The 27,559-nt window shown below is 38.8% G+C and overlaps 1 protein-coding gene across 6 annotated transcripts in view; it reads right to left on the minus strand.

The window, feature by feature from the left end:
- The window catches only part of CLEC16A (C-type lectin domain containing 16A), a 333,014-nt gene that overhangs the window by 198,140 nt on the left and 107,315 nt on the right, over positions 1-27,559 (minus strand). For all 6 annotated transcript variants that reach the window (XM_072419009.1, XM_072419008.1, XM_072419010.1 and 3 more), the window contains 2 exons: positions 21,662-21,785; positions 3,139-3,313 (listed from right to left, as the gene is read on the minus strand). In XM_072419009.1, the coding sequence (XP_072275110.1) occupies positions 3,139-3,313; positions 21,662-21,785 (299 nt within the window). The remainder of the gene's footprint in view (positions 1-3,138; positions 3,314-21,661; positions 21,786-27,559) is intronic.

A 27,559-nucleotide genomic window follows, 5' to 3' on the forward strand; every position in this document is an offset into this window, starting at 1 on the left:
CTTGGAAGCAATCAAAAATATTCTAAATTCTAATATTTTTGTATTACATTTTTTTTATTATTTATATTTTTTTTTTTTTAAAAAGTCTGCAAAAATTTTCGAACAGAAAATATTCATATAGTTGCAAATAATCCCTCTCAAGAAGGAGGGAAGCCCAGGTCACTGCTTGCTCAGAAAGGTCTTAAAATTTGATAAAAAAAAAAAAGAGTAATTTAAACTTTGGCACTGGTTCAAGAAACCGCAGCAGAACTGAAGGTTTCTTGAGTATGGAGAAAGAAATGGCACCCAAAATGAAGGTTGTTGATGCAGATACCAGGCTTGAGTCAGATGCTTGTATTAGGAGCTTAAGAGTGGGTGTAGGTGCCACCAAATAGGTAAGAAGATAGAAGGTACTGAATCTTGATCAACTCTGCCTCAGTTCTCTAGACCAGGGAAAAATGAAACTGTCACAGACATTGTGGATCCTCTTTGACTTTAGAAAAATGTATGCTTTATGTAAGGCTAGGATCAATACCGATATTCCCAAGACCTCAATCCCCCAATCTATGCCTCAGTCTTCGCATAGAAGAAGCAGAAGAATAGCACCCCCCGTTCAACCTCGGGAGACTCGTGTCTCCCAGCACTCGGTTGCCCCCAGGACTTGGTGCGCAAAGGATAATGTCTGGAGATAGGACGGCAGTTAACATGGCTACCACCAAAGCAGAGTACAGAGCCATAAACGCAGAGTAAGACATTCCAGGAAATCCAAAAAACTAGTCAAGGTCAAACACACAGGAAATCAGTCCATCCAGCGAAGTTCAAAGGGCAAAGACAAAAACAGAGCCTGGGTCACAAGCAGAGGTCGGTCCATTCAGAGTTAAAATGGATAGTCAGAAACAGGCGCAGGTCAGTAGCAGAGAAAACTCACAAAACAATCCAACACAAGTAAGCCCAGAAGACGCTACACCAGGCACCTCTGACTGGGAGCAGAGAGGCTATAAGCCCCAGCAGCCAATGACAGCTAGAAATTACCAGGAACTTCTCTGCTAATCATCTGCGCACAACTCAATTCCCTTAAGCGGTGCAGCCTCAGTGGGATGTTGTAACCCACAGGGCACTGGTCCCGCAGCCCCACTGCTACCACGAGCACAGCTGCCACCAAGAGAGTGCCTCCTAACACTTTAAAGGTGGTTGATTCAGAGCATAAGAAACTGCCTGGTGCTACCAAGTACTCAATGAGTAATACTGAGCTGTGTGTAAAATGGCTCTTAGATTGTAGCCCTGGGGGATAAATCAGACTGACAACTGATGGTAGCAGGAAAAAAAGTGTGGTGCAAAAATTAGCAGGCAAAGTAGTAATCAGACTGGAAAAAGGTCAAAGCTTTTGCAAGTAACAGATCATCAGGAAAAGGGAAAGGTCATAGATAAGTATCAGAACTGGAATAGAGACAACTGATACAGGGGGTTGCAACATAAATTCAAGAGGTTTGTGTTCAGACAACGTCTTCCTAATGTGATTAGGTTAGTTTCCCCAGATATTACCTCAAAAGAAATGCCCTGCAGCATTCTTGCTAAGAACCAGAAAGCGAAGCAGACCTATTATGCATGTGGATACTAAAAGACCAATGACACAGTTTTGCAACATTCTTAAGTGGTTTCACAGATTACCAGGTATCAAGCATAAAATTTAGGTGTAAAACAAGGTGTAAAGACGGATTAACTGCTGTTGGTGATGCAGGTTGGTTTTGGAGAACAAAAACTGTGAAATTGCACACAGATATTTTAAAACTTAAGGCTTTAGCACCAAATTCAATTGCTATAGCATGCACAAGCCCCCTAAAATAAACTTATTTTATTGATCGAAGCCTCCTTTGAATCTAAAATGCTATCCCTCCTCACCTGCAACATTGTCTATACCACTTTACTTCAAGCAGGCATAGTACAAGTGAGATTTGAAACTGTGCTCTGAATTCAGGAGCAGTAAAGCATTTGTGCTCCACTACCACAGAAAGCAGCATTAGGTGAACTTTCCTGGCAAGCTCAAAAGGATATATTCAGAATTTTGCAGGGGAACTAAGAGAACTAGGTTAAAACTGTACACAAAACAAGAGTACATAATTTTTGACGACCAAGTAAATATATCTTTTAAGTTTTCATTTTGTTAGCAAAAGCTTAGAAACATCAGTTTTTTTTGTTTGTGTTTTAATAAGAAGACAGTTGTCAGGCTGCCAAAATTATGATTTTAATAGAAAACATCTGAGATAATATTAATCCTGTTGTAAAATTTTAACATGTGAATACTTTTAACATGTGAATATATATTCTGGCTAGATTTACATTTACGTATCCGCTGTTTCAGACACACTTCAGTCATGTGTTTTTGGAAACATCTAAAATACACTGCAAAAGATTCAGCTGAATGAATGAAGTCAAAGCATGCCACAATGTCCATGCCATGTAGCCCGAAGACCGCTCAAAGCCAACAGAGACTAGACATAAGCAGGACATTGGCAGCAATATATATATATATTATGTGAATTGTACTAGTTCTATACTCAACTCAATTATTTCAGCCATAAGAATTTTGGTTGTATTCATTTTAAATATATTACAGTGTTCAATTTCATACAAATGGGGATTAATATATTTAAGATAAGAAAAGATTAACATATGATTTAAGAGCAGGTATTTTACTGAAAAGGAAAGAAGGGGTCAGGTTGAGGCCTAAAAAAAACCTAATAACAGAAAACCTGGATGGATGTGAAAACATAGCATGTTTGATCAAGTTTCTGTACCTTACTAATCTGTTTATCTTCCAACTATATATTATTATGATGGAGTTATTGCTACTGTGTTGTTCTGGTATAATATTCTATAAATATGTGCATTTTCCAGTTATTTTGAACTTACTTATACTGTATTTGTGTATGTTTCTTATTTTTTTTCCACAGGATTGAAAAAAACAGCAAAAACGTAAAATAAAAACACAAACACTACTTTCCAAAGCAACAATAAAGACTTTCTTAAATGTATGCATTTGAAATATAATTTTTAGGCATGAAGCACCTTTAACACTAGATATTTACTTTAATCTATTACGACCACTTTAACATTTTTTAAAAACTTAAATTTTATAAAACTCAGTGTTTTTCTTTTTACCTTGTCTTGATTAACTAGTGAGAAGACGTATAGAGGAAGCAGCAATCTGTTCAACAAGTGATCTGTAAGAACATCATTAAGGAATTCGCAGTCAATAATCAGAATATCATTAAGATAGTTCAGGTGATCCAAATGTTGTGACACTAAATTACTGAGTGTTCCCCGGTTCTTGTGTCTGCAAGGCAAATGAAAAGTAACATTATAAAGCTGATCACACCATTAAGCGGTAGTGCACATGCAAAGCAAATAGACTGTATGTCTTTATCAAATACATACTTTTAGAGAACATTATAATCAGGGATGCCTCTCTGGAAATAAACCACAATGCTCTGCTTGGGGTAAGCACAGCAATATGTTAAAATGATCAAATGAAAATTAATATCCTGGCATTTTTATAAATTATATGAAGGTTAAGATAAGATTTCAGATATACAGGAAGCTCCACTGAATGTAGTGTATAAAAGCAAATGTTTCAGCTGCATTTTTCTCAATAGCAGGCAAATTCCTAAATCATACTGGGATTTTACCATTCAGTTGTTCCTTTGAACACAGGTCGTGTACCATACTCAAATGTAAAGAACCACAATACCATTTCTGTCTATTTAGTTATGCATCAGCAACAAGGACAAGTTCCTTGACAGCAGCACAGAGTGCTCAGACACATATGACTGTACTGACTAAAATTGATTACAGACTATCCCAAAGCCTGCCTTCAGTAAATACAGCTCCCTATCTCCATACAGATACCACTCCCACCCACTTTGCTCCAGTAGACACAAAGAGAATGAGCAATATTCAGCTCACTTTATGATTAGTCTTAATTCGAACAGCAACACTACATAGGAGGGCTGCCAGCATTTAAAAAAAATAGTACTAATAGTGTAATGGGATTTTAGCTAGAATTTCCTTCCTATAAATATACTACAACAAAATTTAACTTTTTATAATTTTTAATTTAATTATAATTTTAACTGTACCTTACTATAAATATAGGTATACATATACCTCAGCTAACAAAGGTAATTCGTTACAGAATCACATTTGTTAGCCAAAATCTTTGTTAGCCGAAACTTGATTTCCCATAGCTTTCTATTGAAAATCATTTCATTAGTTCTAGATGCTGCCCACAATTAAGATACGTTTTATAAGATAGTGAAAATCACAATATAAAAGGTCATAAACTCATCAAAGGCTGAGATGAACAGCTTCCCAATTGGAACAGTCAACATATTATTAGGCAGGGTGGTGTCAGTTACTCTGCACTGTGAGTTAATCACAAACAAAGCAAAAAAATAAAAAACAAAAAACTTTAGTTTTTTAGTTTAGACATTCATTTACTTCTGGAGCAAGCTGTGCTTTGACTGCCCCCCTCCAGCCTTTGTCCTTCACACAAGCAGGAAAGCCCTGTTCCTGTTTTTTTTTTTTTCTTTCTTTTTTTAACATTTGTTAGCCGAGACTCCTAAACAGTGGAAAAAAATGTTAGCTCAAAAATGTGTTAGCAGGGAACACTTGTTAGCTGAGGTATCACTTGTAACATTTGTTAAGTCGCTGGAAACAGCCTAGCTACCACAGCAATCTAAATTTAAACTACATTTATACCTTTACTGGCCAGCCCTACCAGAAGACAGGGCTGGCATCTCTACCAAACAAAGCCAATTCAATAGCCGACTGAAGGCCCAAATTGAAAATATTGAGACCCACATTTAAAAGGTAAACTAAATCCGGCCTGTACAGGTCTGGAACCCCTCCTTCTAAATTAACATGACAGTGAGGCAAACAATACAAATTCTGCAAAATATTAGTGAACTGATGGTTCAGAATACCTAGAAATTCCAAACATGTAGTAGGGCAAACTATTTTTTTAGCTGACATGGGACCCCCACCCTGGAGCAGATTTCAGAAAAAGACATAAGTAGGGTCAAACATTCTAAGAAAGAACCCAGACCCAGAAACAAAAAAAATCCTCTAAGCAGTGGACTAAATTTACCAACTTACATTCATAGCGAACCACCCAACTTTAAAAGGAGGAAAAAAGTTCAAAATGCTGGAAGGATACGGAGCACTCAATTGGCAAGGTTTTATCAAAAAAATACAAGCCAATAAAAGAAAATCCAGAGAAGAAAAAGGAGATGGGTGAATTGGTAAAAGCGGAAAAGCAGATTATATGTCAGCTTTTGCCAAGAGAGCACCCCTGCCGAGAGAGGTCTCAAGAGCGTCTTCAAACAATGAATAAGTGACCGAAATCAATTCAGTGGAATGCCATCGTTTCCTTAGGGCGGGGGTTGGCAAACTCCAGCCTTTAGGCCAGATACGGCCTAGCCAGTAGTTTGTTCCAGCCTAACGCCCCCTGGCCGTTCCGGCCTAATGCTGGCCGGCAACCCGCTGCTCCGGAACAGCAAATTGCCGGCCGGATCTGCCAGGGGGCATTAGGAACTACCAGAGCTGGAGCCTCCGGAGCCACCTCCTTGCTGTTGATCCCCTATTTACCGCAACTGGTGTTGATATTCCACCACCGCGGTTAATAGGGAAATATCCCTGAAGGTAAAACCCTCCCCTCCGCAATGCATACAGAGGCGAGGGATTTCACTTCAGGGGGCGTTCCCTGGTGGTGGTCGGGACTCAAAGTCCGGCCTAGTGTACTTCTGCCAACCCCATAAAAGGCCTTTTTAGGAACTAAACCCATCTGGATAATCTAAAGGAGGGAAGGAAAAGGGGCCAGCCACTCTACCCTCACTAATCTTATACAAGGCTACATCCTCATGGCACACCACAGAAGAGAGGTTCCTCACAGGCCTACAACTGGATGACAGAAAAACAGATCCGCCCTCAACTTGTCTGGGAAGACCAGAACCAAGATGGATTTCGAGAAGCATCGCCAGCATGTGCTCCATTGAGAAAAGGCTTCCTTGAGGGCTGCTGATAGAGCAATTTCTTAAATTATTTTGCCACAGGATTATGTCCTAGGCAAAGATTGCATGTATGCTTGAACTTGAATGTAGCCAGATATTTTACTAAATAAATTCATAGCAGATACTTCTGAAAAAACAGGAAGAGGAAGGAAACAGCAAATGAATTCACAAACCCACATCCTTAGCCAGACAAATTCTTATGGGCCACATGCTGAAACAACTCACAGCTCCACTCAGGAAACTTCTCCACCAGAACAAACACATATATGCAAAAGGCCTATAACGAAATAGTGAAAAGAGTTCACAACATGGCGGGAGCAGTATTCAACCTCACCCTATTTATAATTTTTTTATTCCCTAGTAGAGGGGAGGAGAAAAAGCAAATCTATAAATTTACCCTTTCAAATTTTATCTCTCACTGTGGTCGGGAGAAGAAAGGCCAGAGGTGAAATCTCTAGAAACCACTCTGACAGGAGCACCAAGCAATAGCTGCTTCCCCACCACTAGCAGTAAAGGGGGAGTTAGTTGGGGGTAACCTAGCCACTAACTGATTCAAAGGAGAATGGAGGAAATTAATAACAAAGCATCCCACCAGCACCAGAGGTCCACAGCATAACCAGCAGAAGAGGAGGAGGAGGAAGAAGCAATTGAGAAGAATGACTGGGGTAGTGGAGCAGGAACCACAGGAGTCAACAAAGTAGAACCATGAAAAAAAGCACAATATATCCACAGACGAAGTACAAGCAGCAGGCTCAGATTAAGGAAGGAGGGTCCACAGCATGACCAGCAGAAGATGAAGGAGCCCGATTGAGACTGTCTCTCAAAGGTTGTTTCTTCTCTTCTTTATAGGTCTCTGGCACGAGTCCTAACGGCTGGAGCACAACATTGAACAGAAGACTGATCTGCAGCCATCCTTCCCTAAAAGTAGGCCTGAATTTAAAATAAAAAGAAAATTGGGGAAAGCAGAAGGAAGAACCAAGGAAGTGTAGCAAAGCTCAGCCCCTCTTAGCTGGCATAATCTCATGTTGGGAGCTATGCGTTTGCTATACTCCCCCACCATTCTGTATCTCAAAAACAATGGGTCCAAGTTAATAACAAGGCTAAGACAGTACAGGGCAGCGGCAAATGAAAAAAAAAACCTAACATACCTCGAATGAACAACTTACCTGATGTAAATAAGACTTGTGTGTGGTTTTTGCTGGTATTCTCATAAAAGACCATAAGGAAAAGTTCAGCCTCATGAAAGTAACATGTTGTCCAATTCACTCGTACAACAAACATCTTACAACACTCCATTCATGTCACTAGTGATCCACATTTAGTTTGAAGCATTTGCTAGCAAGTGATAGAAAAAAATTCTGTTTCAGAGCTTTCCCATGACCAATTCAATCATAGTCTCATGATGCCAGGTTACCAAAAGCACCAATAAGTCAGACATGTATGGACAAGTACTGTGAAGTCTATAACTCCATTCAAACTGTCCTGAATATTGAAATTAGGTGGGACCCATTGGAAGCTTATAAATCTTACTAAATAAGCCGGTTCCCAATTTATCTAGGCAGGAGCAAATGTTGGTTTGCTTTACTTTTAGCACTACCTGGCTTAATATTGCTTATTCTTGGGAAAACACCATCCCCTAATTATGGGGATGTTCAGACAATTAATGGAATTATAGTCAATGAAGAGCTTATTTCTATAGCACTGAACAAACCTGAAATTTTCTTAAAATTTGCTCTCCTTGAATCAAGAATACCAAGCCTGAATTTGCATTCCCTAATGCTTTAGAACAGCGGTCCCCAACCTGTAGTCTGGGAGATCAGGTGGTCAGCAGAAGGCGCACCAGCCAGAGCCGCAGACCATGTCTCCCATATGCATCACAGGCTCAGGGTGATGGGCGGGTTGTGGCATCATGATGTCACTCTGGGGGAAGTTCCTTCTCCTTTAACTGACACACGGCTCCCTGCAAGGTCTGGAGTCCACAAATTTAGTGGTTTGTGACGTCCAAATGGTTGTGTGCCAATGCTTTAGAACATATAAAGCATTGGTACACAAGAGTGTTCTCCCCAGCTCCTTTTAGCTGGGTCACAATACATGGGCTGCCACCCACCTACAATTTCTACTCACCCAGCATTAAAAAATTTCTGGGTTGAACACTGATATAAAAGGATTGTTGAGATATATATATAACTATTTGCAAAAACATGAAAGTTATTACCAATAATAAAGTTTGGCCTTTTAGGTGTAAATATATCATCAGTTTGTTCCCCTTTTTATCAGGTTTTAAAAATCAGTTAAAATATTAGTGTCAGTTAAACATACTAGAAACCTGCATATTCCAGATAGCACTCTATATGCATAGCTGATCCAGAGGAAGGCAAAATACCTTCTATAAAATGTGGTTCAATTTACTTCAACAAGGGAAAAAAATTCCTTCCAGATCCTGCAAGGCCATTGAATGCTCGCTAGATCAACGGTCTCTGGAGTAATTCCTTTTAAACTTTATTACCCAAATATATTCTGTGCTTCTATATAACATAGTAAATAGAGAGATTGCCGAGTGCAACAAGCATGTGATGTTCCAGAAGGGAGTGTTTATTCCGTCGTTTGGTCTAGGGAACCCAGCATTCATACTCCTTCATACCTTCTCTCTGTAACCCTAATAACACACGGACAACAGACTTCAAGGACATCCACACAATTGGGCATCCTGATTCTAAATCCACCAAGAAACCTAAATCCACCTTCTTCCCTCCAGCCTCCAACAATCCACACATACAAACATTCATTAACACAGTCACAGAACAAATTCATTAACAATAACCCAAGGATGGATACAAATGACTCTCACTTTATCAAAGCACAACAAAAAGCTCTTTATACCCTCAAAAAACAGAAAAATATTATTATTAAACTGTCAGATAAGGTAGGAAAAATCATAGTATTAAATAGCGACCATTACAAACAAATATGTTGTGACATTTTGAATAACAAAGAGTGGTACAATACCATCCCAAGAGTAGGGCTCTACTCTCCCATAAACAGGAATACCATGATCTAATCTGGCAAGCTTTTAGTGAAAATACATAGACTCCAAAACCAAAGATTTCCTCACCATTAAGCACCCAATTCCCCCCACATTCTATGTTCTACCTAAAATACACAAAAACCTGCTCCACCCAACAGGCCGTCCAATTATATCAGAAAAAGGATCTCTCCCTGCAAACACAAGCGATCTTATAGACACCTACCTACGACTATTAGTCACAAATTTACCCTCCTATTTACAGGACACGATAGATGTCCTAAAGTTTACAAATCAAATGACAGTCCCGCCTTACACATGGATTGTAACAATTGATGTGGAATCACAATACAACAGCATACCACACAAACTAGGAGTGCACACTATCTCTCAATGTTTACAAAATGCCTACACCCCCAGGCCACAGATCAAAATAACTTCCTTACAGCCTCATTATCTTTCATTCTTACCAAAAATACTTTTACTTTTGATGGCAACATCTACCTACAACAACAGGGAGTCGCAATGGGAACAAGGTATGCTCCCCTCCCACGCAAACCTGTCTCTAGGCAAGTGGAAGGAAACCCTGTTCTCAAGCCCCCTGACTAGCCATTCATCATATGCTGGAAAAGATATGTTGATGATGTCCTGCTTTTTTGGATGGGCCCAGAATCCCTTGTCCAAAAAATTCTTTGATCACATCAAACATAATGAATACAACCTCAAATTTACTATGGAATAAAGTAAAATTCAACTCCCTATCCTGGATCTCTTTATTAAGATTAATAAGGACCTAACAATTACAACACTTTTTAGGAAAACCATGGCCGGAAACACCATTCTTCACGCTAGAAGCACCCATCTAAAGTCCCTAGTCAATAGCATATCCTACAGTCAATATCTCAGGCTTAAAAGAAACTGTACAAATCAGTGGGATTTTAAAAAAGGAGCCAAACTTCTTCAAGAGAGACTGCCCGAAGGAGGCTTTCCCAAAAAACTTCTTCGAAAGGCATACAGCAAAAGAGAGAAACCAACATAGAGAAGAACTTATCTTTAAATCAGCAAAACACACAACGGACACTACTGACCCTGTAAGATTAATCACAAGATAGAATGCTAACCATAATTTCATATACAAAATTTTGAGACATAATTGGCACATCTTGACTTTAGATCCTAAAACCAGCAAGTTCATTGGAAGTAAACCCCAAATCACCTTTAGAAAATCACAATCACTAAAAGACGACCTGGTGTCAAGCCATTTCCAGGAGAATAGGAACCCCCCAGAGAGAGAGAAGGTCTGAGGAACTTTCAAATGTGGATGCTGTAACCAGTGTCAGTGGGTTAAGGAAGCCCTCATGATTACATTACCCAATGGTACAAACCATAGACCAAATGACTACATTAATTGCAAGAGGGAAGGAGTCATATACATGATCATATGTGTATGTGGCTGCTTCTATATAGGAAAAACCAAAAAACAATTTAAACAAAGGATTTATGAACACATACATTCCATAGAAGTAGGCAAAATCATAACACCCATAGCACCAAACACAAATATAATCCCAAGGTCCATCAATTCTATGGTTTAGAACACTTATCCACAAACCAAAGAGGCACTGATCTTGACAAACGTATGCTACAAACTGAGACCAAATGGATAGTCAACCTAAGAGCAACATTACCCCCCGGTTTAAATAAAACACTAGGTTTAAAACCATTTTTGTAAACAATAATACAAACATACAAGTCTAAAGCTACCCTCAAGAAGAACATATAAGACCTAACCCCCCCCTCCCATTTTTCCTCCCCTAGTTACAAGTAACACTAGCAGGATAAATACAAAATTATTAAATGTGATCAATTATGTAAACTGACATTTTTTTTCTGACATTTATTGTTAATATGTGAAATGTTTTCTTAGATAGATTGTTAATATGTTATGTATTTAGATGTAAACACTTTGGGAAAATTTTGCTAATCATATGCAATGTTCATTACATTTGCTCATAATATGTATATTGACTCTAAGATCATGATCACACATACACATGCTTTCTCCCTGTCCACCATAGTTTAACCCCCCTAGCGTTTTAATTTTGTCAGTTTTTTTATGCAAAAGTGAACCTATTTTATTTTGCATAGAAATTTTTGTTTTTTATTGTGGGCCTGTAATTCTTAGGATTAACTCTCAGGTATAATAATTATATTTATTATATTATAATCATAAATTATAATATAATAATTATGAAAGAATGAAATAATAGACTAAAAATGTAATAATGTTTTATGTAAAATACAAATGTAAAACAAAATATTTTATCAAAAATTCACACTGAAATTTTCCAAACAAGGGTGCAATATTATTTATAAATTATAATATATATTAAATACAGATTTTGGAGAAAAAAAATATTTACATATTTAGTAGGCATCCCGGGTGTGGAAGATTTTGAAGCAGGGTGCTGCACAAAGTCCAACATCACAGTAAGGACAGTAGAACCTGGTTTCTTTGCGTTACTTTCTTCCACTGTCATCGATCTTTGAGCAGCAAATCATGCATGTCCATGTAGGTGCTGCCTTTTTCTGGGTTGGTGGGATGTTTTCAATAAAGTAACGACCAGTAAGGCATTCTGGGCTGACAACGATTGAAGCACAACGTCCAGGTCTATTCATAGCCACTGATGGTGTTAGGTGGTTGTTGACTATGGATTTGGAAACTTGCAAAATGAAGTCTGAATGATTCACAGGCCCATTTTTTTCTGTACAGAATGTAGGCATTCTATAGGCACTGCTCAAGTAGATGCCTGAAAATCTTTTTGTAGTACTTCCTTTGCTGTTTCCTCATCGCTGGGTAGAATGTCATGGCTTGGTCATGGACAGTACTCATCAGGCACACATCTTTCTTGTCACGCCATCTCAGGGCCATCATCTTGCCTTTCTGCCAGGCAACAATTTCTTCCCTTTTGCAAACAGTGATGGCAGGTTGCGCCGATTAGCCCTAACGGTTTCATAGGCATCTGTTCTGTGTTGCAGAAGGAACTCATAAAGCTCAGGAGATGTGTAGAAATTATCAGGTGTGACACAATAGCCCTGATCCAATGGCTCAATGAGGGATAGCACCGAAGTTGTTGCCAATCGATAATGGCTGTATCTGGAGTTGAACTGTGTCCCTTTCCAATGTACAGTACTGTGTTCCCAATGTGGCCAGATGAGGATTCACACAGCATATACGTTTTCACGCCAAATCGTGCAATGTACTGCACCCAGCTGAGCCTCCCCTTGTAAGCCATTAGACTTTTGTCAATTCTGACATCTCTTTCTGGCACATAGGTTTGCTGGAAATTTTGTAGAATCATCTGAGACACTTCCCAAATTTTTTTCAGTTTTGGTGCAGGATGGGTAGTCTCATCAAATTCTTCATTGTTTGGGAAGTGCAGGTACTTCATTATGAGGGAAAAGCAATATTCTGGCATGACTGTGCCAAAGAATGACGTGGCAAGCATTTTGTTCTTGGACCAGTACCACTTCTGCACGGGTTTGCCCACAAATCTCTGCAGGATGACCACACTGGCAGTGCTGTCTGGTCCGCATCAAGGTCAATAGGGCACCATGTGCGCACAGCACTGACCTCAAGTGCAGAATGGTTGCTCAGTTCACTTTCGCTGTCTAATGGCAAATTTCCTGGTAAATCACTATCGCTCAATTCCACAAGGGTCTCTAAATCGCCATTGCTGCTTTCAAAATCATCCAAAACAGTGCTTGCGCCAACGAGATGCCTTTTAGATGCCATGTGGTCTCCAGTAATCAATCAGGACAATCAAGGTCAAAGACCCGTGCGGCATTTAAAAGCAGATTACTCATTGATCTGCTTTTAAATTTCCCGCCCAGGCCACGCCCTCTGATGGACACACACCCCGGCATCACAGCGGGATTGTCCGGTAAGAGGGGCTTCTAAAGTTACCCTGAGTGTGACTCGGGGTTAACGCTTTTGCAAGTGGTTTCGACCCTGACCCACACCGGGATTTCCACTAGGGGGGTTAATCAGTATCATCCATTCATGTTTTTCTCCTTAGATTCCCCCTCCTCTTCAATTAGACTTACGGGGGCCGGGGGCCACTGTATAGAGTTTTGATGGCTCACAGGCATCTTCTCTGCCCGAGCCACCTCCTCTCCCCCGTATGAACCGTCCCTATTGGGCAGATCACAAGCTCATGCCCAGGGAAACGGACAGCTCCTTGTTGGCTCTCTTGGCGCATGCCCAGGGAAACTGACAGCTCCTTGTCGGCTCTCTTGGCACATGAACAGGAGTCCCGCTGACATCAGGGGGAACCTGCGTCATATGTGGGAGTGGTACAACGCACGCGCCCGAAAGGATGCACCTGCGATACCCCGCCACGAGACCAGAAGTAAACACACAGCCCGTCTGGCTGGACCTACATGCCACAGGAGATAGCTGTACCTGATCTTCAAACCACAGTAAGATATCATCATCCATCTAGGAATTCTAATCACGAAGTGACAGTGCATAACACTCCACTGTCACAGGAGTAATGCATTCCCATTACCAACCTGGAATACACGAGCCAGATTAGAATAGCAGGGACATCGTCCTGCCTTGATGATCACAAGAAAGGAACATGAATGGATATACATCTATTTAACATTTATGGTCCTCTTAATTGTATCTCATAATAATATGATGCAGGTATGTATCATCTAAAACACTTTGGAACCTTATATATAGAAATAATTACACAGAGCATACACTAAATTTTATATATATTTTATTTGTATACAGATACATCTGTAATTTAATTCCTCAAATTTTATCTGTATCTTTATTCACTTGAGTTACCCAACACAACAATTTAAGTAAATACCTTAAGATTTATATACTGTATATTTATTTTTTTTCCGATATTATATATAAAAAGTGTTATACTATCACCATACAAACACTGAATTTATAGTTATCAGTTCATAAGGAATAGCATTCTATATACTGTGTAATTTATATATGAATGTAATGTACGCAGTGCATTTTTCTTCTGTTTTTTGTCTATTTTTATATTTATTCTTTTGATATATGTATATACATATGATATATGTATATGCAGACTGCTACACCCGTACAATAACCAATTCCTGAGGAAGCCCTTTGTGGCAAAACGTGTCGGATTTCATACACGAAACGCGGTTACTCTCACTTTGTTTTCTATGACTATTTAGAATATGTATGTAAAATTTAAATGAATACCAAAACCCTGTGAGTATTCTAACAGGCGTTTTGGTCAACACTTTGAACCTGTAATTGCATTGTGTATGAACAAGCAGATTTACAAATATACAAACAAGTATCGCAAGCAATTTCGTGAGCCGCAACCCTCTTTTCTTTAACCCTTTATTTGCTTACACACATATTTTCTTTCTTTCAGATCATGTCTTGCTCTTCTGTTTCTTGTTGTAAGTGCCTAAACAACCCTGATTCATTTTGTTAAATCTGCGGCAGTTTCACCATTCTTAGTCAAAGGGCAAACATCAGCACATGTGCAGAGATAAACGTGGTGATCAAGATAAGTCTTGGGCCACTCAAGTGCACAAACAGTGTATAGAGGGTTTACAGATATGTGGACAAAGGTAACAAGTGATAAGACACCATTTGCTATAACTATGGTTTGGCGGGAGCCAAGAGCTTGTTACTTTTGTATAGTGAAAACATCAGGATTTAACAAGAAAAATAAATGTAACAGAGTATCCTAGTCTACCATCAGATATACACCCAGTGGCTCATTCAGATGAAATCCCAGTGCCGGTTTTAGTTACACTACCCTCTCTTGAAGAACATGATTATGGTAATGAACTAGGTGACAACAATAATGAAGAATTTGAAATTGAAGAGGACTCTGTTCGTAGGCTATTTGAACAGCATGAGTTGAGTGATTTGGCACGTGATTTTGGACTATCGAAGAAGGCTTTAAAACTCCTAGCATCAGGACTGCATGAGAAAAACTTACTTGAAAAAGGAACAAAGGTATCGTACTTTTGAACCAGAGAAATTGCATTTCTGCAGTACTTTAGAACTGACAGTGGCTTTGTGTATTGCCATAACATATCTGCTTTAATAGAGGAATTGGGAATTCCAATCTAAAATTCAACTGAATGGCGACTATTCACCGATAGCTCAAAGCGGAGCTTAAAGTGTGTCCTATTTTACAATGGCAATATATTTGGGTCAGACCCAATTGGCCATTCAGTTTCTCTTTGTGAAGAATATGCAGAAATAAAGAGAATCATTGAGTTGTTGCAATATCACCAACACAATTGGGTCATCTGTGTTGACCTTAAAATGGTATGCTTCCTTCTTGGTCAGCAAAACAATGCGGATACACCAAGTATCCCTGTTACCTGGGCATGTGGGACAGAGGAGCTTGTGAGAGGCATTGGGTGTAAAGGAATTGGCCTCCAAGATCAGCCCTAAAACCAGGTAATCCAAACATTCTACATGAGCCACTTGAAGATAGAAAGAATATTATTATCATTATCTGATGAAGCAGTTCGTCAAAGCTTTGCCAACTGAAGGAGACTGTTTCAAGTACCTAATTTTGGCATTTCCAAGCCTGTCATTTGAAAAAAATAAAGGCCGGTGTTTTTGATGGTCTACAGTTTCGGCCACTCATCAAAGAACATTTCATCAGGACAATGTCAGAAGTCGAAAAGAATGCTTGGTTATCAATTAAAGCCATTGTCAAGGACTTTCTTGGAAACACACAAGCAAAAAAATTACACAGATACTGTCCAGGAAACTCTTGGAGAGCTACAAAATGTTTGGTTGCAATATGAGCATCAAGGCGCATTTTCTTCATAGCCATCTTTCTAACTTCCCCGAAAACGTTGGTGCAGTCAGTGATGAGCAAGGTGAACAATTCCACCAAGATATGAAGGTTATAGATGGGATGTACATATGATGGCTGACTATTGTTGGAGCATCCGGCAGGATTGTCCTAACACTGAACACTCCAGGAAAAGCTATAAGCAACATTTTTTACCTTAATTGCTTGCTTACCCAATTAATTTTCAAATGTTTTACTGTAAAAAAAATGTTATACAGTTACAATAAATCCTTTGTATGAACAAAAGAAATTTAAATAAACAGTACATTCATTTTATTATTTATTTTTTCATTGTATGTAAAATTTGTATTTTTTTTTTACAAAAATAGAAGGTACCCTGTATCGTAAAAAGTGGGTGTAATCGCAAAAAACTGAGGTTATTTCTGGATTCATCACCCAAAAATGAGTAAAAAAACAAGTGTAATATCAAACTCAACAAAAAATGCATTCCCTAGTGTTATTTAACTATGTAATATCATTCAAACTCTTCTATGTGGGTCTTCAATCTCTCCTGTATCTTTCCAATCATAGAAGGAAAACTTACAGGTCTGTAGTTAATTGATAATTACTTTGCTACCTTTTTAAGGATAGGTACCAATATGGCCTTCCGCCAATCCATTAGTACCATGCCAATGATTAAAGAGTCTCTAAAAATTAGAATCAATGGCTTTGCATTAACAGAGCTCAGCTCTTTGAGGACACACGGGTGTAATCCATGAGGTCCTTTCTGAAAAAAAAGTGTTTAGTAAATCTTTTTCCCCATTCACCAACCCCGAGTCATCTTGTAATGCACAGATGAGATCTTTTTGCTATTTTCTTTTGCAATCTTTAATTTTGAATTTTTGCACATTTGATTTGCATCATTATTTTCAAATATTGAAGGTGATCCTCTATTTTTTTATTATTGGAATGCCCTTTTTTTATTCTATATTGCTTAACATTGTTAACAGTGTTAACATTAGCTGTGATCCACATAGGTTTTAATATTTTCTGCTTAAACCTAGGCCAATGGGAATATATTTCCAGAGTGCTTGTGTAGAATTGACTTGAAACATTCTTATTTCTGTTCTGTATTCTTGGAGGACAACATTCCTTCCTAGGCCAAATATTTAAGAGCCAGTCTGTGAGGGGGAATAGCACTTGCAGCAAGAATGTGGAACAGTTTATAAAAGGTGTATCTCTATTTGCTCAAAAATAATACAAGTTTCTTCAGCATAATCAAATCATAAACAAAACCTAAACCAATCATCATAATCAAAACCTAAAAGTAGCTTAGATCAGCTTGTAAGAGAATGCAGAGTTCTCGGAGTCCACAGTACAGTCCTCTACAGTACATCTTAAAAATAATTCCACAGTTAAATTGAATACACAGCTTTCACCCAAAAGAAAAATAGCTCCTCAGCAGAGCTTGTCTGCAGCCTACCTATGCAATTCCACTTTCCAGACCTAACAGTGCACATGTGGTATTTATGGCCAGACTTCCTGTGTGGCTGGTGCTAAACTCAGTGGTATACCTAGTTTGAATGCTAGGGCCCACCCAATAGCCCTGCAACAAATTAATGGCAACCCTCACAGAGTTGATCTCTACTGATTCTGGACTGTTTCCTAAAATGAACCCTGGTTTTATCCCTGTGAACCCGTACATACCCCCCCCCACCTCAACCCCAATGCGATGGAGTCTCTTAAACCCTGGAAAGGGCATTAGCATTCTGGCACTCTTTTCCAGGTCTGTGTTCATCCTCAAAATTAAACTCCTGAAGCGAAAGAAACCATTGAGTCACCAGCCTTGTTTTTTTTTCTCATCCATGTTAGAGAGACATGTCCAGAAATCAAATGGAATTTTCTCCAGATTTATTGCCAGGCACAGCTCTAGCACAGCATAGTTTTTCCTTGCAATTTCTGACTTAGAAAAACTACAGGATGTACCTATTCCTCAGTAACCTGTAACAAAACTGCTCCAAGTACCACTTTAGAGGCATCTGTCTGCGCAACAAATTCTCTTGAGAAGTGCTTAAACTCCTGAAATGCTTTTTCAACATGTGTGTTCCAGTCTACCATCACTGATTTATGCCCTTTCCTTGAAGCAGACAAATTGGGTACAAAAATTGAATCCACTGTCTTTTCTACCTGAGGTTTTGCCAACCCACTACCCATGAAGTACCCAAGATACTTTACTTCTTTCATTCCTGAATTCACCATAAAAACCCATTTCCTTTAAGTATCCAACACTGCCTGAACTTTTGCCAGATGAGTATCCCAGTTCATCCTAAAGATGACAATATCATCCAAATAAATGAGGCTTATTGTATAGTGGAAGTGACCATCAAGGGCCTCCTCGGCCAAGAGTATATGCCAATATCTGCCAAATTCATCCACTTGTGGCAATGGATAACCGTCAAACTTGGAGATCTCAATAATTTTTCTGAAATCATTATGGAATCGCAGAGATCTATTGGGCTTGGGTCCCAACACAATTAGGCTTGACCATTCACTCTGCAACTCCTTGATTATATCCAATTCTAACATCCGTGCTACCTTGACTGAGATACATTTGCATCATACCTCTGGTATACAGTAGGGTTTGACAAACACCTTTGCCTTAGGCTATGTAATAATATTGTACTCTATAATTTTAGTGAGCCAAGGAAAGTCAGAAAACGTCTTTTTAGTTCTCTGAAAGAATACTTTGGTCTGCTAAACCTAATGCTTGGTAAGTGTGGAGGCTGTCCTTACAATATCAACACTGACTCGAGGTTCAACACTCACATGAGTTATGGCAGATATGGGGTTTTCTCCCTTCAGGGTTGTGACAGATTCACATGATAAATATAATAGAGCTTTCATTTCCCTGGCTGATGAACCTTGGAATTCACTTCTACAAACCTTTTCAACCACCTAAAAAGGACCTTGCCACCTAACCAGAAATATACTTATGGTGGGAATGAGTACAGCCACTATGTCCCCCACCGGGAACTGTCTTAACTTGGCTGACTTATAAACCCGGCTTTGGGCACTCACCTTGGCAACATGTTCCTGCAGCTGGGGAACGTGCTCTACCACACTTTTATGGGGGCTGGACTATCCTATGTTTTCTTCGCCAAGTCAAGCAGTCCCCGAGACCTATGCCCATATACTGACTCAAATGGTGAAAACCCAGTCGTGGCCTTTGGGTTGTCTCAAATGTTGAATAACACTTGTACAACTTCTTTATCATCTTTAGGGTTTTATGAAACCGCTCAACCAGGCTATGCGTCTATGGCTGCTACAAAAAGGTCCACAATTTCTTGATCTTTAAGTGCTTACACAAGGCAGCCATTACGTAGGACATAAAAGCAGTGCTCTGATCTGTGAGGATCTCCTTGGGAAAACCAAACCTGATAAACATAAAGTGCTTACAAGTGCTTGGTATAGACAAGAGTGGGACACTGGCTAGCACATGTTGAACAGTGATGAGGACAGGACAATGGCTGTCCCACCATCTTCTGCTAACAAGCTGGGCTGTCATGAGGGTAAGACACTGGCATTTTTTAATATCATATAAAAGGATAGTTATTAATGGAAATGTTTAGGGTTTTTTTTGTTTTAATAGTCAGCTTGGGAATTTCCTTTGTGTTTGTGGGTGGATCAAGATCTTGTCATAAATAAAGGTAAGTAAATTTGAGCTGTAGCTCATCTGTTTCAATGTTCAATGTGTTGTGTGTTCAAAGATGCTCTTTTGCATTCCAAATTGTTATTTAAGTTACCCTTGCTATTCTATCAGCTTGAATCAGTCTGACTATTCTCCTCGGACCTCTGAGAACAACAAGGCATTTTTGCAGAGGGAACTGCTTAACTAAATATTATTCTATCATTGAACAAAATTTCCTGTAAACCCTGGATATTGTTCAGCACAAAAAACCTAGTAGATCAGTAGTTTCTAAAACACTCACCACCTTCCCTGGCACCAACAACCATACTGCTTTCTAAGTCAGTTAAATCACATCTTCCACATTCTAATATGAAGGCACAATGAGGGAATGAGCAGGCTTTTACTGGCAATCCTGTTTTAGAGAAACTTATTGTTTATTCACACAGTGATTGAGTCCTATTTCCAACATAGGTCAACTACACTACTGTATGATTCAAAGTTATACATTGTACAAATAAGTGTTTAACCTCCCTAGGGTTCTCATTCTGTCCAAATTTTCGTACAAAAAGTGTTACAATTATTTTGCATGGAAATTTATTTTACGTTGTAGGCCATAGTTCTTAAGCAAAACTCACCAAAATATGTCTAATAGTTAATAAATTTAATAATAAACTTTGAAAAAAAAAATCTTTAAAAAAATATGTATAGTTAAACATGTAAAAGAACTGTTCAGTAGCATATATAATATAATTATATAAATATAATATGAAGATTTCTTTGTATTGGACTCAATACAGCTATTTTGTATTATTCAAAAAATATTTGAATTTCCCGCCAATCCTCCCGCCGGCACCGTCGTCACCAGGAAACCGCAAATCTCGCATCTCTGCAGTTCGCAGTGGGAAATGGAAGAAGACAGACGTGTCCCCAAGACCTGCGGGGACCAGCAGGATGCCAGGGGACAGTAACAAAGCAAGGTACGTGTTTTTTTTTTTTTTTTTTTAAGGTTAAAGCGACTCTTTGAATCATACAGTAGTGCAGTTGACCTATGTTGGAAATAGGACTCACTGTGTGAATAAACAATAAGTTTCTCTAAAATAGGATTGCTAGTAAAAGCCTGCTCATTCCTTCATTGTGTCTCCATTATAGATGTATCCAAACGTGGCAGTTATCAACCTTAGTTAATCTAGGAACTCCTATTGGTAAGACCCCCTTCCTTTGAATCATTCCACATTCCAATGCTTGGTTTGAAGTTCAGCAAGTCAGCTTGACAAAATCTACATGCCTAAATGCATTGAGTTGCTGCCATGCGGTTAGTTGATTTAATATATACGTTAACAAACAGTTAAACAGATGCCCAATAAAGTGGCTGGTAAGTGTACATTCCTTGCAGACCTGTTGTAAACTCCTTGCTTAATAAAGAGATTCAGATTATAGGCACATCATTCTAGTATGCTCTAAAAGCCATGTTACATGCAAGTTGAAATATGGTACTAGCACTGCAGTTCTCATTCCTTGCTTAGAGCGATATATAGTGGATAAAGATGAACAGTCAGATAATAGGACTGCATAGGTGACTGCTTGGTGTCCTAGATATCCTGAAATAATGAGCACAAGATAAAGGCATAGGGAAATTTGGACTGCAAAAAAAGAAGAATTTGACTTCACATAACTATAAATTTGCTAAGAAGGCCTAAAACATCAATCACTCACTTGAATGACACTGATGAAACACCTTGTAGGTTACAAGTTTTAATCAATAGATCAGAGTGCTTTCACTCATTATATATATATTCCCAAAATAAACACAATAGGTTCAATTCACAAAGCCTAAACACTAGCTAAAAGACCTCCTATTTCTGAGTTACTGTAATTTTCAGAATTCACTATAATCTTACTAAACAAAAAATGTAAATTAGGATACTTCTCCTGGTCTGGTAACTTACTAAATTGAACCTACTCAAAACAGGCACATAGATTACATTTGTTAACAGTAGAGCAGAGACTAGAATCACCAATATCAAGGTATGTCATATCCATGCAGATTTTTTTTTTTATGTATACTTACTCTTCATCAGTCTGGACACACTTATCAAGCTCAATAACATGGATTCCAATAAACCAAACCAAATTAGAAAAGTATGGAACAGCTGTTTTATCTCTAATATAGTGAAGCATTGGCTGGTTGTTAACTGAAAATAAGAAATTGAAATAAAAAATGTTAAAATGAGGCAACAGTTTTTTTTCCTCAATAAGCAAATATATACAGTAAACCAATAGCTATCAAATGGGGCTACCCATCTCTCCAAAAAACAAAAGGCAAAATATAAAATACATGTATGTTATCTCTCAGAACAGCAGAAAAATTATTTTACTTTCTTAAATCTAAATTCACAATCCTCACATTACAAACTCATAAAGAACAAATTAAAAACACAATATATTATTTTAAACACAAGTAGGTAGCAGAGCGAGTACAGTGTTCGCTTCCTTACTATAGGAACACTGAATATATGATTGAACTCATATGATCCCACAGGTGGTAAACACCCACACAACTCAACCATGCACAAAGGGGTGGCCACAAATGAACACATTCTGAAATGAGCATTAATTGTTCCCACAGGCATTAGGATATGTGATTCTTCACAAATAAGATTTATTGAAGAAATGTTTTTTAAAGAGACAGATTCTTAGACATGAAAACACACAAACATACTGTGTGTGTGTGTGTGTGTGTGTACAGATAATGTAATAAACACTATGTTACATGTGCTCTGTGTAAGGATTTGTTTTTCTCTTGCCATCTATTAGTACTCTGTTGATATATCATGTTAAAATATTCTTTTTTAATCCGTGTTTATTAACATTTCTATAAATTATCCAAAAATATAGTCAGGAAACCAAATCATTTTAAAAAGTGAGTGAGGTCCTTTCAGTAAAGCAGTAACAAGGCAATTCATAGGCAGACAAGATAGAATTTGGTTGTTGTATTCACTCTCTCTAAGTAAGATACTTTTTAGTATAGTAAAAGCAGCTTTTGATGCTGCTGATTGTAGAGCTTGATAGTTTGTACATAGCTGGTTAAAAAGTTAAAAAAAAGCTGAACTAAACTGAAAATTAAAAAAAGACACTTTATTTACCCAGATCCCACCATCGCGCTGGAACTTTCCTTGATCAGGTCCTGCGCTGTCCTGGAATTCTCCTTTGCCTAGGCACAGAGGAAGTGCCAGTTGCCGCCATCTTCACCCTCCTTCTGGCTATGTCACCCTGGTGACCCAGGTGCGAGATTGCTGTAAAGGGGAAAAAAAGAGTGCTGATCCCACTGCTCATGAATGAGATCTGCACTCTTTCCCCTCAGTGTAGAAAAATGCCCCTTCTGAAGGAGCAGCCAGGAGCCTACGTCACACATCCCAGGAGGCTCTGAGCTCCCATTCAGAGTATGATGGACGACTATTACTGGATTGCTGTACCAATGCTGTACGCAACAATTCAGACGCAGTGTACTCAAGAATATTTTACTCAGAATTTTTGTAGAATAAGTGGTAGCAGACTGACCCTTTCCCTATAGTTATATCACTTTATGCCTATTCGACTTCACACTGAATATACCGAAAAATATACTTCAATGGTGCTTTAGTTAAAAATACAGGCAATCACAATGTAAACTAACGCGATAGGAAAAAAACTGAAAGAAGATCTAAAATCAATGTGCAAAACTGATTTACAAAAGCGTGTTGTGGTTTCTGATTAATAAAAAAAAATGTTTTTTGTTGTCTTGTGTAATGCTTTTTCCAGATGGGAGTAAAAAGTGTTGCAGACAAGAAGGCACAAGAAGGGGTTAGATCTTCCAAGTGTGTGTCATCCTTTAAGTATGTTATAGAAACTATATAAGGATAGGAAGTTGACCCTAATCTACAAATGCAGTGAACAGCCAACTAGACTGAATGTGTTGAGTAATAAAAAAAAAACTAAGGGATTAGAAAGTGCTATATTTATTTGGCTTTTAAAACTGCTTTAGTCCTATGTAGCACTTAGAAGAGTTGGAACATAAGTACCATTGTTACGAAGTTGCCTCCAACCATAACATAAAGGGGAAGTTTTAGCCATCCCTGTTTTGGTTCTAACTTATGCAAGGAGAGGGACAAGATAAATATCCTCACAGTCTGTAGGAGAAGACTTCCATACCCAAATATTTAAAAGATACCATAACAGGTATAGGGACAGGTACAAACATGTTAAAGTGGTGTTGGTCATCCAAGGTAAGGGGGCTTGACCTCCCCAGTTAATCATTTTGAGTATAGCCAGGATGTACAAAACTGGCAACAACAGTATTTCATCTTTTTGCATGCACCACTAGCTACAGTAGTATTTTGTTTTTAAATTATGCCTTTATTAGCAGCAGGTAGTTATTATTAACCATTAATAAACAGTACAATCGTTTTTGACAGTATAAAAAAGTACATAATAATACAAATCAAGACAAGTCAAGCACTTTTGGCTACCGCTGCCCCACCTCAATTTTCTGTTTTTGTGGAGTATAGTAGACATTTTCAACAAAACCAAACAAAATATTTAACAGAAAACCAAACCCCTTTTCGGAAGAAAAAAGAAAAAGTAAGCAACATACATTTTACTATACAACATTATCCCGCAAATAGTGGATTATATTAAGATAATTATATATAGGAATTCAGACATTCAAAGAAGGCACTAAATTATGTCATATTAAGCACCAGAGAACCATGAAAAAAAGAAGAAAAAAAAAAAGTTGATAGAATGCAATTACCATTACTTAAGAAGCACCCAGGGCCCTAAAATCATACCATGTGGTATGTCTAAAGAGTTCTAAAATTTCCTGAAGCTGGGCTGAGGGAAAAAGTGTGCCGTAAATAAGGCATCCATGTACCAAAGAATCTTCGTGGGTGTGTCTCTTGATGTTGAGTAGCTTCGATTTTATCTACTGTCATTATAGCTTGGAGATATTGTATCATCTGAGAAATACCTGGGAGTTTCGTCTCAAGCCACACCTTAAGAATACAGTTTTTGGCAGCTAAAAAACAAAGATGTTCAAATTTGGTCACCGATGATTGTGTAGAGGTAGCAAGATTAGAGTTCCCCCCTACACTACCATGGAATAATGCCAATTGCAGAGATAATTGTCTATTGTGTCCAGTGACTAAACAGGAAAAGTCAAAAACTTTAGACCAGAACCTGAATATAACAGGACAGTCCCACAATAAATGTTCAAGAGGAGCCAAAGCCAAGTTACATTTGGGGCAGGCTAGACCTAGATTCCACCTATGGCGTCACATGGCTTTGTAGATATGGTGTACTGTAATTTTTTTAAGCAGCAGGGTAAGAACTCTAGCACGGCGCCCCGCTGCTGGGACTCCCCAGACTTCACCCACCCAATTTTTAACGCATTATTTGATAGAGAGAAGAATTAGGATGCAGTTCTTGTATGATGGCAAAATCTGATTGTATCGGCTTTAAATGCCTCAGAATCTTGGTGCGTTTAGCAGGGGACTTAAGGCCCTTAAAATTCCAAGTGGTAAGCTTAAGGAAGTATGTATGAAAAAAAGACCTTCAAAAACTTGTTGTAGGTACAAAAACAATGCCACACTGTCGTCCCAGCCAAGGAGCAGCATGGTAAGAAAGAAAATTAAAAAAAAAAAAAGACTCTTGTAAGTGCCATGTTGTATATTAAAAACTCAGGCTCCTATGCAAATAAGCAGCAGGAGAAAGAAGCTGCTCATATAATTAACAAATGTTGTGGGTGTTTAGGAACGCAGTGGGGGAGATCTGGAGGAATGCATGAAATCATTTCCAGACAGCCGATCCATGACCGGTGAAGATGGAGTATTTGCAGGTAGAGATTTAATGAATAAGCCGCCTCCAAAGGGTCTTTGATAAGTTGTGGTTCCTTATCAGAGAGATATTTTAAGCACTGAAGGAACATTAAGGCAAAGGGAAATCTCTTCTCAATAAGTTGTTTGCACAGGGGAGAAAAGGCTCGTCGCTGTTTGGTAGTCTCCATGGAGTAATCAGAAAATAACAAAATTCTAGTATCATCAATGCAAAAATGGTCATGCCCCCAATATGCCTAATAAAAGCATCTTATCAGTGAAGTGGTGATATTGCACTATTATAGGATGAGGAAATGATTTCCCTGGGGGGGGGTCCCAATCTATGGGCCTTCTCACGTCCATCCTGGACTTGGGATAACACGGCCAGACCATGTAGACTCCCGTCAGTGTACAGCAGTAATGGGGTGTTGAACCGCGCATAAGCCAGAATCGGCGCACTAGTCAGCGCCTCCTTCACTGCATCAAAGGCCTCTCATTGCTGGGGTCCCCATTCAATGGGACGTGTCTTTGGGCCCCCCACAGTGCCTCTTAATAGCTTATTTAATGGGCCCACCAAATGAGCAAATTTGGGTATAAACCTCCTGTAGTAGCCAGCCAGTCCCACAAATCCCCGCACCTCAGGTAGTGTACTTGGTTGGGGCCACTTCTGGACGGCCTCCACCTTGCCAATCTTCCAAAGATTTAGGGAGAGTGATGGAACAGTTTCTCCAATTCAGAAAGCTTATATGACTCAGGAACACCAATAATGCACAAGTTATTGCGGCATGCTCTATTTTCCATATCGATGACTTTTTCCTGTAATTGCAAGTACTGATCATTCATCTGCTGCTGTTGTGTACGGGTAGTCAATAAATTAATCATCTTCCAAATCACTAATGCCTTGCTGCATGCTTTGTAGCTGTTCCCCATGTTTAGTAACATTTTCTGTTATAGGCTGTAAATTCTGCTGTAATGCCTCTTTAATATCCTGTAGCAGAGTAAGCTTAAGATACGGAGAGAGCTCCTTAGCCACCTTGGTGTAGGGCCGTGCAGTAATGTGTAGAGGACTCTGTCCTACCTGGACTGGATGACTCCTCCGTGTGGTCACGCATGGCGGACTGAGTGCCCGAGATGAAAGTTCCATCCGTCCTCTGCCGTCCGGACTCTCACCACACGGAACAGCGCGGACACGGGGTGAAGATGGTTAAGGCACGGAGGGTGGATGAAGCTGGAGCCGTTCTGCACACCACCGCTACATCAGGCGCCGGAAGTGGCAACAGTAGAATTTTAATATCAGATAGGTTAATAGGTCGATAAGAGCCCAGGCCCATTGGGTCTTTTTTGTTGCTGGCATAAGCACATTTGCTTCTGTAAAAGAGGGTGGTAAATTCTGCTGGTCAAATGCAAATGGAAGACCTCTAGTAATTTGGGAAGAAGTACATCAGCATATTTTTTGAAGAATATCATAGGTAGTCAATCAACAGCCTGTGTATTAGGAAAGGAGTGCATATCCGTGTGGAGCTATTTCAGATTTATTAAGGACCTATTTCAGATTTGTTGAAATATTCCAGTATTTGTTGAAACAGGTAAAAAGGTCTTAGGGTCACCAAGTAGAAATTTTTAATAAATAAGTTTTAAAAATGACATCCCTCAGATAAGCTTTAAGGTATTCTTGGGTTACAAAATAACAGTGAGGAAGTCAAAGATATTGAGCTGAGTATAATTATGTAAGGTAAAAAGCATAAGACAAACTTTTAGGTTTCAAAGGTGATCTAAGAAAGTTCCTATCTAGCAGTCAGGTAAAGGTGCAGGGGGAAGTTGTCGCAGATATCATGTGGAAAATAGCAAACTGTACACAGGGTAACAACTGAGTATTTTGCAATACTAACTAAAATACAAATACTGCCATGTCAAGTGTAGGGTTCTAAAAGTTATCTCCTATTTTTAACAGGGAGATCAATATTTTGTGCGTTTTCAGTAATTATGAATAAGGTTCACAGGATAAACAGCATGATTTGGCAACTTAGCATTCCTAATTGTTTTTAGGAATACAAATAAAAATGATGTTGCTGTTAACAGACCTGCGAATGGAGGAACAGAATTTAGGAATTATTTTT

This window comes from Pyxicephalus adspersus, chromosome 7 (genome assembly GCF_032062135.1).
Source record: "Pyxicephalus adspersus chromosome 7, UCB_Pads_2.0, whole genome shotgun sequence".
Classification (NCBI taxonomy): domain Eukaryota; kingdom Metazoa; phylum Chordata; class Amphibia; order Anura; family Pyxicephalidae; genus Pyxicephalus; species Pyxicephalus adspersus.